We start from the raw sequence: 14,146 nt of genomic DNA on the forward strand, positions 1-14,146 counted from the left end.
CTCCAGCCTAGGCAACAGAGCAAGACTCTGTCTCAAAAAGTAATAATAGTAATAATTAGATTAGGGCCAGGCCTGGTGGCTCACTCACACCTATAATCCCAATACTTTGGAAGCCTGAGGCAGGCAGATCATTTAAGGTCAGGAGTTCATAACCAGCTTGGCCAACATGGTGAAATCCCATCTCTACTAAAAATACAAAAATTAGCCAGGCGTGGTGGTGAATGCCTGTAAACCCAGCTACTCAGGAGGCTAAGGCCACTGCACTTCAGCCTGGGCGACAGAGTGAGACTCTGTCTCAAAAAAAAAAAAAAAAATAGGAGGACATGGTCGTTCACACCTGTAATCTCTGTATGTCGCGGGGCCCAGGAAGGCAGATCACCTGAGGTCAAGAGTTTGTGATCAGCCTGGCCAACATGGTGAAACCCCGTCACTACTAAAAATACAAAATTAGCTGGGCATGGTGGCACGTGCCAATAATCCCTGCTACTTGGGAGGCTGAGGCAGAACTGCTTGAACACAGGAGGCAGAGGTTGGAGCCAAGATCGTGCCATTGCAATCCAGCCAGGGTGACAAGAGCAAAATTCCATCTCAAAAAATACAAATAAATCATAATAATTAGGCAGGGCGCAGTGGCTCATGCCTGTAATCCCAGCACTCTGGGAGGCTGAGGCAGGTGGATCACTTGAGGTCAGGAGTTTGAGAACAGCCTGGCCAACAAGGTGAAACCCCATCTCTACTAAAAATACAAAAAAAAAATAGCCAGCCATGGAGGACGCCTGTAACCCAAGCTACTCAGGAGGCTGAGGCAGAAGAATCACTTAAAGCCAGGAGGCAGAGGTTGCAGTGAGCCAAGATTAAGCCACTGCACTCCAGCCTGGCGACAGAGTGAGACTCCATCCCAAAAAAAAAATCATATTCTTTTTGTTTCCTAAACATTTTTCTGAAGTGAAGAAAAAAAATCAAGATTCTTAGCTACATTAATATTCTAGCCACTATGCAAACAAGTATTGAAATGAGCTTCCTGTAGCTAAAGGGCTAGTCTCTTTGGATAATGCTCAGCTATTTCCTTTTCCAACAAAAACTATAAAAATATGGCTTTTATCTATGAAAAGTATATTGTGGACCTCAAATTAATTCTACCATATAAATTTCAGGTTCTGTTCTTCTCCTCTGTAGTTTTCATCATGTGACAGAATTTATTACTTTTTAATTCAAAAAAATTTTTTTTTTTTTAGAAATAGGGTCTCTTTCACCCAGGCTGGAGTACAGCAGCCCAATCACAGTTCGCTGCAGCCTTGAACTCCTGGACTCAAGTGATCCTCCTGCCTCAGCCTTCCAAGTAGCTAGGACTACAAGTACCTGCCACCATATCCAGCTAATTTTTAAATGTTTCATAAAGATGGGGTCCCACTACATTATTGTCCAGGCTGGTCTTGAACTTCTGGCCTTAAACAATCCTCCCACCTTGGCCTCCCAAAATGCTGGGATTACAGCCACAAAGCTCAGTCCATAAATACCAATTAATATTAGAGCATGTGGAATTTTTCTTTAAAATCAGATTTTGGCAGTCTGCCCATCCAAAAAACAAACAAACAAATCATATTTGTTATTATAAATAGTGATGGAGCCATTCCTTAAAATAGTTTATCTCCCTTCTCAGAGCAGCAATTGAAAGAAAGAAAGAGAAAGGAAGAAAGGAAGAAAGGAAGAAAGGAAGAAAGGAAGAAAATAGTTTATCTTCCCCTTTCCATTTACTGTACTTGCATATTCTGTAAAGGAACAGAGGGTAAACATGAAAGAATATACTTTTGGCCACGCACAGTGGCTCACACATGTAATCCCAGAACTTTGGGAGGCCGAGGCAGGTGGATCACCTGAGGTCAGGAGTTCAAGACCAGCCTGACCAACATGGAGAAACCCCCTCTCTACTAAAAATACAAAATTAGCCAGGCGTGGTAGCGCATGCCTGTAATCCCAGCTACTCGGGAGGCTGAGGCAGAATAACCGCTTGAACCCGGAAGGCAGAGGTTGTGGTGAGCCAAGATTGTGCCACTGCACTACAGCCTGAACAAAAAGAGCAAAACTCCGTCTCAAAAGAAAAAAAAAAAAAGAAAAAAAAGAAAAGAAAGAGCATACTTTCTTACCCAGAGGGTTGAAATGTATCATCATTCAAATTACCAATACTGGGCAGGAGTGGTGGCTCATGCCTGTAATCCCAACACTTTGGAAGGCCAAGTCAAACAGATCACTTGAGTCCAGGAGTTCGAGATCAGCCTGAGCAACATGAGGAAACCTCATCTCTACAAAAAAATTTAAAAATTAGCTAGGTGTGGCTGGGCAGGGTGGCTCATGCCTGTAATCCCAGCACTTTGGGAGGCAGAGGAGGATGGATCACAAGGTCAAGAGATCGAGACCATCCTGGTCAACATGGTGAAACCCCATCTCTAATAAAAATACAAAAAAGTAGCTGGGCATGGTGGTGCGTGCCTGTAATCCCAGCTACTGAGGAGGCTGAGGCAGGAGAATTGCCTGAACCCAGGAGGCGGAGGTTGCGGTGAGCCGAGATCGCGCCATTGCACTCTAGCCTGGGTAACAAGAGTGAAACTCCGTCTCAAAAAAAAATAAAATAAAATAAAAAAATAAAAATAAAAATACAAAAATTAGCTGGGCATGGTGGTGCACGCCTGTAATCCCAGCAACTTGGGAGGCTGAGGCAGGAGAATTACTTCAACCCAGGAGGCAGAGTTTGCAGTGAGCCAAGGTCACATCACTGCACTCTAACCTGCAGAAAGAGTAAGACTCTATTTCAAAAAAAAAAAAAAAAAATTAGCCAGGTATGGTAGCGTGCACCTGTAATCCCAGCTAGTCGGGAGGCTGAGATGGAAGGATCGCTTGAGGCTGGGGGGCAGAGGTTGCAATGAGCCCAGATCACGCCACTGCACTCCGGCCTGGGGGACAGAGCCAAATCCTGTCTCAAAGAAATAAAATAAAATTACCAGTATCACCTTGAAAGGAATGGAGGCTTGGGAATTAGACTAGGATGCAAGATCAGTCAGTGGCACTTAATTTTGTTCTTACAATGAAAAGTTTTGTTCCAATAGAATGCAATTCACATCCCAGAGAAAAGCACAGTATCTCAGTAGAATAAGCAAACCATAACACAAAGATCTTTTTTTGGTAGAGATGAGGTTCTACCATGTTGGCCAGGCCACCACCTGTCACTGCTAAAGCAAGTTTGTTTGGTGGTACTTGCCTAACTGGTGCTGTCAAAATATTAAATACATACATACATATACACACACACACACACACACACGTGCATATATAAAAAATATATACACATATATGTATATAAAATATATGTGCATATATACTATATATACACATATATGCGCATATAAAAATATACATATATGTATGCTTATATAAAATATATATACACATATACGTGTATATTAAAATATATATACACATGTATGTGTATACATATATGTATGTGTATATATATGTATTTTTTAATATATACCTGTTTGTGTATATATATATGTATGTGTATATATTATGTATTTTTTAGATGGAGTCTTGCTCTGTCACCCAGGCTGGAGTGCAATGGCATGATCTCTGCTCACTGAGACCTCTGCCTCCTGGGTTAAAGTGATTCTCCTGCCTCAGCCACCTGAGTAGCTAGGACTACAGGTGCGTACCACCACTAATTTTTTGTGTTTTTAGTAGAGACAGAGTTTCACCATGTTGGCCAGGCTGGTCTGGAACTCCCGACCTTGTGATACACCCGCGTAGGCCTCTCAAAGTGCTGGGATTACAGGCGTGAGTTATGGCACCTGGCCCAGGAAATATATATTTTTGAGACGGAGTCTCACTCTGTCACTCAGGCTAGAGTACAGTGGCACGACCTCAGCTCACTGCAGCCTCCACCTCCTGAGTTCAAGTGATCCTCCCACCTCAGCCTCCTGAGTAGCTGGGATTACGGGCGCCCACCATCATGCCTGGCTAATTTTTGTATTTTTAGTAGAGATGGGGTTCCATCATGTTGGCCAGGCTTATCTTGAACTCCTGGCCTCAAGTGATCCGCCTACCTCAGCTTTCCAGAGTGCTAGAATTAAAGGCATGAGCCACCAAGCCCAGCCTTAAAGAAATATTTTTGTTAATGGCTTCTATAAAATTGGATTCATGCTTCATAGTCATTGCAGTTCTCAACATTCAGAGGACTCATTAAAACTCTTCCCATCATCCTATTGTGAATTATATTCTAATTAGCAAAGACTTTACATACTGGTCTTTTACTTTTTATGGAAACATACTGGTGTTTTTTTTTTTTTTTTTTTTTTTTTTTTTGAGACGGAGTTTCGCTCTTGTTACCCAGGCTGGAGTGCAATGGCGCGATCTCGGCTCACCGCAACCTCCGCGTCCTGGGTTCAGGCAATTCTCCTGCCTCAGCCTCCTGAGTAGCTGGGACTACAGGCACACGCCACCATGCCCAGCTAATTTTTTGTAGTTTTAGTAGAGACGGGGTTTCACCATGTTGACCAGGATGGTCTCGATCTCTTGACCTCGTGATCCACCCGCCTCGGCCTCCCAAAGTGCTGGGATTACAGGCTTGAGCCACCGCGCCCGGCCCGGAAACATACTGTTCTTTTACTTTTTACGGAAATTTTTTTTTGAGACAGAGTTGCGCACCATTGCCCAGGCCGCAGTGCAGTGGCGCGATCTCGACTCACTCCAATCTCCGCCTCCTGGGTTCAAGCAATTCTCCTGCCTCAGTCTCCCAAGTAGCTGTGACTACAGGCATGTGCCATGCGCCCAGCTAATTTTGTACTTTTAGTAGAGACAGCATTTCACTATGTTGGCCAGGATGGTCTCGATCTCCTGACCTTGTGATCTGCCCGCCTCCGGCTCCCAAAGTTCTGGGATTACAGGCATGCACCACAGTGCCTGGCCGGAATAGTTTTTTTTGTTTTGTTTTTAAAAAAAACAGCCCCTTTCAAAATAGACTGGTTTGGACCCCGGATCAGGAGAAAAAAAAACAAACCTGGCTATAAATGACATTTTGTGAGTTATTCTGAATTCCAATTGAAAACAAAAACAATAAAGACATTTTGGGGGCTACTGGGACTATTTGGTTAAATACTATCACTACTGATAGAATGTTACTTATATGACTATTGATATTATTAAGTCAATGCTAAATTTTTCAGGGTGATGAAGATCTTGTGATTACATAGAATAATATTATCATTAAAAGAGACATGCTGAAGTATTTAGAAGTGTCATGAAACCCACAGTTAAAGCAAATATGGCAATATGCGGTCTTGGCTTACTACAACCTCAGTCTTCTGGGTTGAAGCCATTCTCCTGCCTCAGCCTTTCAAGTAGCTGGGAATAGATGCCCGCCACCACGCCCAGCTAATTTTTGTACTTTTAGTAGAGACAGGGTTTCACCATGTTGGCCAGGCTGGTCTCGAACTTCTGACCTCAGATAATTCACTAGCCTCGGCCTTCCAAAGTCCTGGGATTACATGCGTGAGCCACCGCACCCAGCCTATTATTCTTTTCATTTTTCTAGAGGTATTAATACTTTCAACAAAAATTTAAGGGATAAACTCTATTGATTCTTTTTCAAATTTCAAAGGCCAGGCACAGTGGCCCATACCTATAATCCCAGCACTGTGGGAGGATGAGGCGGGCGGATCACCTGAGGTCAGGAGTTCAAGATCAGCCTGACCAACATGGAGAAACTCCGACCCTACTAAAAATACAAAATTAGTGGGGTGTGGTGGTGCATGCCTGTAATCCCAGCTACTCGGGAGGTTGAGGCAGGATGATCCCTGAACCCAGAAGGCAGAGGCTGTGATGAGCCGAGATTGCGCCACTGCATTCCAGCCTGGGCAATAAGAGCGAAATTCCATCCCAAAAAAAAAAAAAATTAGGCCGGGTGCGATGGATCACGCCTAAAATCCCCGCACTTTGGGAGGCCGAGGCAGGTGGATCACGAGGTCAAGAGATCGAGACCATCGTTATCAACATGGTGAAACCCCATCTGTACTAAAAATACAAAAATTAGCTGGGCATGGCGGCACACACCTGTAGTCCCAGCTACTCGGGAGGCTGAGGTAGAAGAATTGCTTGAACCCAGGAAGCGGAGGTTGTGGTGAGCTGAGATCGCATCATTGCACTCCAGCCTGGGTAACAAGAGCAAAATTCCATCTCAAAAAAAATAAAATAAAATAAAATTAGCATTATCAATAAACTTATGCTAGGGGCAATGGCTCACGCCTGTAATCCCAGCACTTTGGGAGGCCAAGGTGGGAAAATCACTTGAGGTCAGGAGTTCGAGACCAGCCTGGCCAACACAGCGAAACCCCATCTCTATTAAAAATTAAAAAATTAGCCAGGCATGGTGGTGCATGCCTGTAGTCCCTGCTACTCATGAGGCTGATTCGGGAGAACTGCTTGAATCCAGGAGGCAGAAGTCACAGTAACCCAATATTCCGCCACTGCACTCCAGCGTGGGCAACAAGGCAAGACTATGTCTCGAAATTAAAAAATAAAATAAACTTAATGATAAAATGAGTTAACCAGGCCTCAAATTCTTATTCTCGCTTCCCAAGTAATAATGTCATAAATACAGACGTTCCCACTGAAAACATCAAAGGCATTTCCAGTTCATAAAAGCATGAAAATACTTCATGTTTAGATCAAGGTGGTTAATTTTTTCCAGTTCACTATAGGACTTACCTATCCATGTCATCATCTCCAGGTAATAAGGGAGGGAGGGGCAGTGGAGGCAACGTTGAAGTTTTCAGGTGTGGAATAGCAGCTGTTACAGATACTTGAGTCTTCACAGAAACCTGTACAGGGGGCTGAGAATTTGCCTGAGAGGACACAGCAGATGTCCTTGAGTGAGTAGAAGGGGGCAAAGTTGAAGTACTGGAAGAAGAAACCTGACTAAATCCTGGTTGAGAAGGAGGCAGAGGTGGTTGCTGTGGAAGAGCTGGTACTGGAGGCAAAGGTGGCAAAGGGGGAGTCTGAGGTGGAGGGGTAGTAGTTGGTAGAGGGGGTGGGGGAGAAGTAATTGTGGGGAGAGGTGGAGGGGTCTCCTTTTCTGATGTTTCTGTCTCCTTTGGAGTAACAACTTCCTCTTTCAATGCTATGGGTTTAGAGTCTCTTGTTCCCTGTGCTTTCAAATCTTTAAGAACAGGATGCTTCTCAGAGTTCTCATCCAACTTTACTTTCCCTGTATCTAAAGAATTTTTTACCTCTGTGTTTAGATGTGTTACATTCACCAATTCAGTATCTGGGGCAGATTTTTCCAATTTTACACTTCTGGGTAACTTTTTAGACTCCAAACCTGAATCCTTAGCCTCTACTGAACTGTTTTCTTTCCTAGGCAAAAATACAGGTGAACCCTTGGATTCCTTTCCATCCATTTTTGCTGCTGCAGCAGCAGCTGCTCTTTCCTTCTTTTTCCTACTGAGTTCAGCTCCCAGACTGGAATTCAGTGGAAGCCTGACAGGTGAGATACTGGAATGACGACTGCGTGAACTGGATCTCTTCTTTTTACTATGAGAAGATGAATGTCTTGAATATGCAGGACTTCTACTTCTGGACTTCATGGCTTTCCTACTGGAAAAAAAAAAGGCAGTTTAAAATGAATAGACTACAGTAGTATACAGAGGAAAACAGATCAACAAAACAAACTATGAAGAACAGTAACTTATCAATCTTAAAATAGATTAAGCCTTAGATTGGGCCGAGAAACCAGCCCAATCAAGGGGCACCCAAGACAGGGCTAAATGTAAGACACGATCATAAGATCCTGGAAGAAAAAAATGGACATTAGGTATGCTAAGTAAATCTAAATAAAGTATGGACTCCAGTTTATAATTATGTATCAATATTGGTTCATTAACTGTAACAACTGTACCTCATTAATGTAAGATGTTAACAATGGGGGAACTGGATGCAGGGATATATGAGAATTTTTTGTACTATCTTCACAATTTTTCTGTAAATCTAAAACTACTCAAAAAATTAAGTTCACTTAAAAAATAGATTAGAATGAACTAAATGCTACACGAAAACATATCTGAATCATATTAACAATAAAATTATCCACTACTTAACTTATTCAACTGAAAAAAGATGGGTCACTATTTTTTTCACATATTAGAAAAGAAATAGCCAGAAAGAGAAAAAAAAGAAAAAGAAAAGAAATAGCCATATTCACAATGATTACTTTCAGAATTTTGATTTTAATCTTTGATAAAGTGAAAACAGGATAAAGAAGTCATACTCCATAGTAAAGGTAGGTTATATCCATCAGAAAGTTAAAAACAACAAGCATCCTTCACCAAAACCTAAATCTGTTAACTAGAGAGCTATTTAACTGGCAGATCCCAGAAAAGTAGGTTGTTCCTTGCATCTTCAGTTTATAATAAAGTTGTAAAGTTTAGTCGGGCGCGGTGGCTCAAGCCTGTAATCCCAGCACTTTGGGAGGCCGAGGCGGGTGGATCACGAGGTTAAGAGATCAAGACCATCCTGGTCAACATGGTGAAACCCCGTCTCTACTAAAAATACAAAAAAATCAGCTGGGCATGGTGGCGCGTGCCTGTAATCCCAGCTACTCAGGAGGCTGAGGCAGGAGAATTGCCTGAACCCAGGAGGCGGAGGTTGCGGTGAGCCGAGATCGCGCCATTGCACTCCAGCCTGGGTAACATGGGTGAAACTCCGTCTCAAAAAAAAAAAAAAAAAAAACACAAAAAAAAGTTGTAAAGTTTAAAAAAAAAGTACTAAACAAATTTCCAACACATACGACTTAGGATTTACAAAACAAATGAAGTGCAGAAAATGTTTTACCAAAATAACTTGTTAGAACTCTTCAAAAACATAAGGGCTCCTGATATCTTTAATATATAATGATTTCCAATTGGCTTTTTAAAAACTCATAAGGCAAAGTATTATTGTATGTTCAATTAATTTTCTTCTTAAGGAAGGCTTTGGAAATAAAATCTGGGAATTTATGGGGCAGATCATTTTAAGCTGAAACCCAACTCTCATTAATTTTTTTGACATTTTACTAAAGCCTAACCTGCCTCAATGTGAGAAAATAAATAAATAAAAACATTAAAAGCATAATCGGACAAAACAAAATTTTCCCAGTAGTCTAAAACAAATTCCTCCTATTCTAGATCATCAATATCTCCCTGTATGTTTGATCAGGAAGATATGGTAAGACTAACATACAGTAAGACTGACATGAACCAAAATGTTTCAAAACAACATACATGTGTAAGGGAAATAACTTGTATAATAGGGGAAACTGGATGCAGGGATATGTGCTTCATAATGGCACCAATGATTTTCTTTTACCTATGCTGCTTTTTGCAAGTTATCTTCCAAAAATTAAACTACAAAATTACTGGAATCAATAAAACTAAAAAATAATAACACAAAACATGAACATGAGGACATACGATACTGAAAGTTACTAATAATTACCCAAATATCCACTTACCCTTGAGGAAACTAATATTCCTCCCGTATATACTTGGCTGAAACAAGAGGTTTTCTCGCTTGTATTATGGCTAAGATAGGCAACATCTCTATCCCAGGGAAAACGTGTAAAACCCAAAATACTAACGCTAGCTAGCTACCAAGTACCACAAACTACTGTTTCTTTAGTCAGCATGACCAAATCTTCTTAAGGAAGTCTGTTAGAAACTCTTCAATTTCTGACAGAAGTCTACTGTTAATAGGAGATTTGGATGGCCATATACTTGTGGTATTTTTAGTGATACAAATGCTACATTTAAGTTCCAAGTTCACTCTTCTAGAAGAAAGGGGAGGAGTAGACAACAAGTAGGAAAACACAGGCAGCAATAAGTAATGTGTCTTCTTAGATCAACACAGAGAAAGAAATGTCTTCAAAAACAAATGTATCTCCCCCTGACTCCCGAATTAGATTCCACTCATTTGAAATGAAATTGCTACTATTAATCATTGCTAATTAGGTGGATGCAAAGACACTGCATTTCTGCCAAAGCATTTTCAGACTTGTAAAATGATGTTGCTTATTTCATTTTGACTGTTTTCCAAGGAAAAAAAAACACAGAGAATATCATAGAAGGGATCTGTATGTTCCTCTACTTTGACTCTACAAAATTTGTGTGTTTAGAATTTCAATCAAGAAAAACATGTAATGCACACAAACATATAATGCTCTCTATAAGCCAACTAAAAGCGTACATGTGTCTCTGGGAATACTATATAATGTTTATATTTGCATCCTGCACGACCATATTGTATCTCCAATTTTTTCTAGACTTATTTTTACCATTACTAAATTACTGATTAGTTTAAATTATGTGAGTAGAGTTTTGTTTTTCGTTTTTTGTTTTTTTTTGAGATGGAGTTTCGCTCTTGTTGCCCAGGCTACAGTGCAATTGTGTGATTTCCACTCACTGCAACCACCACCTCCAGGATCAAGCAATTCTGCCTCAGCCTCCCAAGGAGCTGGAATTACAGGCATGCACTGCCACGCCCAGCTAATTTTTTATTTTTAGTAGAGACAGAGTTTCTCCATGTTGGTCAGGCTGGTCTCCAACTCCTGACCTCAGGTGATCCGCCTGCCTCGGCCTCCCAAAGTGCTGGGATTACAGGTGTGAGACACTACACTTTTTTTTTTTTTTCCTGAGACAGACTGTCACTCTGTTGTCCAGGCTGGAGTACAGTGGCAAGACCTTGGCTCACTACAACCTCTGCCTCCCAGATTCAAGCAATTCTCCTACCTCAGCCTCCTGAGTAGCTGGGACTATAGGCGCATGCCACCATGCCCGGCTAATTTTGTATTTTTAGTAGAAATGGGGTTTCACTCTGTTGGCGAGGCTGCTCGAGAACTCCTGACCTCAGGTGATCCACCTGCCCTGGCCTCCCAAAGGGCTGGGATTACAGTCATGTGCCACCATGCCCAGCCTCCTCTACTCTTTTTTTTTTTTTTTAAAGACGGGGTTTCACCGTGTTGGTCAGGCTGGTCTTGAACTCCGGACCTCAGGTGATCCGCCCGCCTTGGCCTCCAAAGTGCTTGGATTACAGGCGTGAGCCACCATGCCCGGTCTGCCTCCTCTACTCTTAATCTTTTTTTTTTTAAAGACGAGGTTTCACGAGGTTGGTCAGGCTGGTCTAGAACTCCTGACCTCAGGTGATCCACCTGCCTTGGCCTCCAAAGTGCTTAGATTACAGGCGTTGAGCCATCACACCCGGCTGCTCTACTCTTAAGAGAACCTGTGAGATATGCTGTTTTTTCTAAGAATCCAAAAGGAATCACTAGAAAGAAGCAGTTCTTACTGAAACTTCTTTTAGTGTTTTAGCCTCAGCACACTTCTATATTCCCATACCCTACTACGGTTAACAATTTTTACAGCCTTAATGAACCACTCTATTAAGAAACAAATATTCTGAGAATACTTTTTTGGCTTCCTTAAAAAACTAAGCAGCTTGGCCAGGTATAGTGGCTCATGCCTATAACCCCAGCACTTTGGGAGGCAGGTGGATCACATCACCTGAGGTCAGGCATTTGAGACCAACCTGGCCAACAAAGTGAAATCCCGTCTCTACTAAAAAAAATACAAAAATTAGCCAGGCATGATGGCGGGTACCTGTAATCCCAGCTATTCGGGAGGCTGAGGCAGGACAATCGCTTAAACCTGAGAAAAGGAGTTTGCAGTGAGCCAAGATCATGCCACTACTGTACTCCAACCTGGATGACAGAACATGACTCTGTCTCAGAAACAAACAAAAAACTAAGCAGCTTTACAAATAAATGCTACACTTAAGACTTAGTCATTTTACCAAATATAAATTTTACTCCTCACCCCTCCAAAAAGAAATGCAAATCCAGCTAATGGTGAACATGTTAAAGTGCTTAGAATGAAGTATACTGATACCTGCAACTTACTTTGAGATAAATGTTAAAAAAAAAAAAAAGATTAATGGAGAGATAGATGACAAAATACATAGCAATTTTTTTTTTTAAAGACAGAGTCTCAGGCCGGGCACGGTGGCTCACGCATGTAATCCCAGCACTTTGGGAGGCCGAGGCGGGTGGATCACGAGGTCAAGAGATCGAGATCATCCTGGCCAACATGGTGAAACTCCGTCTCTACTAAAAATACAAAATTAGCTGGCTGTGGTGGTGTGCACCTGTAGCCCCAGCTACTCGGGAGGCTGAGGCAGGAGAACTGCTTGAACCCGGGAAGTGGAGGTTACAGTGAGCCAAGATCACGCCACTGCACTCCAGCCTGGCACCTGGCAACAGAGTGAGACTCCGAAAAAAGACAGTATCACTCTGTCATGTAGGCTGGAGTGCAATGGCGCAATCTTGGCTTACTGCAACCTCTGCCACCAGGGTTCAACCCATTCGCGTGCCTCAGTCTCCCAAGGAGTTGGAACTACAGGCGCACGCCACCATACCTGGCTAATTTTTTATATTTTTAGTAGAGACTGAGTTTCACCATATTGCCAGGCTGGTCTCAAATTCCTGACCTCATGATCCACCCGCCTCAGTCTCCCAAAGTGCTAGGATTATAGGCGTGAGCCACCACTCCTGCCCCAATTTTTTTTTTTTTTTTGAGACAGGGTCTCACTTTGTTGCTCAGGCTAGAGTGCAATGGCATGATCACAACTCACTACAGTCTTGACTTCCTAGGCTCAAGCGATCCTTCCAACTCAGCCTCCCAGGCAGTGGGGTCTACAGATGTGCACCACCATGCCCAGATAATTTTCTTTTATTTTTTTCTGTAGAGAAGGGGGCCTTACTATGCTGCCCAGGCTATTTATGGCAAATTTTTATTGTAAAATCTACATGTTAAATATCTGGGTGTTCACTACAATTCTTTGAACCCTTTCTATGCTTGAAAATTTTTCATAAAATGGAGCAAAGGCCAGGCACGGTGGCTCACGCCTGTAATCCCAACACTTCGGGAGGCCAAGGCAGGTGGATCAAATGAGGTCAGGAGTTCAACACCAGCCTGGCCAACATAATGAAACCCTGCCTCTACTAAAAATTCAAAAATGAGTTGGGTATGGCAGCGCACACCTGTAATCCCAGCTATTCATGAGGCTGGAGCAGGAGAATCACTTGAACCTGGGAGGCAGAGGCTGCAGTGAGCCGAGATCATGCCATTGCACTCCAGCCTGGGCAACAAGAATAAAACTGTCTCAAAAAAAGAAAAAAATTAAATAATAAAATAAAATGGAGGAGAAAATATTAAGAATTTTAACCCCTGACAGCTAGGAACACTCTGCGGCTTGATGTATTCATACCAGTTTATGAATAATTATAACTTCAAGTCAGCAAAAATTATACTGAAATACAAAAGCCATGCATGACCCAGGCATGGTGGCCTGTAACCCCAGCACTTTGGGAGGCAGGAGGATCACTTGAGCTCAGGAGTTCGAGACCAGCCTGGGCAACGGGGCAAAACCTAGTCTCTACCAAAAAAAAAAAAAAAATTAGCCAGGTATGGTGGCATGTGCCGGCAATCCCAGCTACTCAGGAGGCTGAGGTGGATGGACTGCTTGAGCCTGGGAGCTCAAGGCTGCGGTGAGCCAAGATGATGCCACTGCACTCCAGCCTAGGCAACAGAACGAGATCCTGTCTTTAAAAAAAAAAAAAAAAGTCGGCTGGGTGCAGTGGTTCACGCCTGTAATCCCAGCACTTTGGGAGGCCGAGGCCGGTGGATCACGGGGTCAAAAGATCGAGATCATCCTGGCCAAATGGTGAAACCCTGTCTCTACTAAAAATACAAAAATTAGCCGGGCTTGGTGGCTCATGCCTGTAATCCAAGCACTTTGGAGGCCAAGGTGGGCGGATTACCTGAGGTCGGGAGTTCAAGACCAGCCTGACCAACATGGTGAAACCCCATCTACAAAGAAAAAAAATATATATACAAAAATTAGCCGGGCGTTTGTCAGGTGCCTGTAGTCCCAGCTACTTGGGAGGCTGAGGCGGAAGAATTGCATGAACCCGAGAGGCAGAGGTTGCAGTGAGCTGAGACTGCGCCACTGTCCTCCAGCCTGGCAATAGAGCAAGACTCCGTCTCAAAAAAAAAAAAAAAAAAAAAAAAAAAAA

The 14,146-nt window shown here is 42.6% G+C and overlaps 1 protein-coding gene across 6 annotated transcripts in view; it reads right to left on the reverse strand.

Moving 5' to 3' along the window:
- The window catches only part of CDK12 (cyclin dependent kinase 12), a 107,326-nt gene that overhangs the window by 89,983 nt on the left and 3,197 nt on the right, over positions 1 to 14,146 (reverse strand). For 5 of the 6 annotated variants that reach the window (XM_032279234.1, XM_032279235.1, XM_032279233.1 and 2 more), the window contains exon 2: positions 6,754 to 7,641. In XM_032279234.1, the coding sequence (XP_032135125.1) occupies positions 6,754 to 7,641 (888 nt within the window). The remainder of the gene's footprint in view (positions 1 to 6,753; positions 7,642 to 14,146) is intronic. The other variant, XM_032279231.1, reaches the window with a different exon arrangement.

Source organism: Sapajus apella, unplaced genomic scaffold (assembly GCF_009761245.1).
Source record: "Sapajus apella isolate SASKATOON/1434 unplaced genomic scaffold, GSC_monkey_1.0 scaffold12, whole genome shotgun sequence".
In the NCBI taxonomy this organism is placed as follows: Eukaryota; Metazoa; Chordata; class Mammalia; order Primates; family Cebidae; genus Sapajus; species Sapajus apella.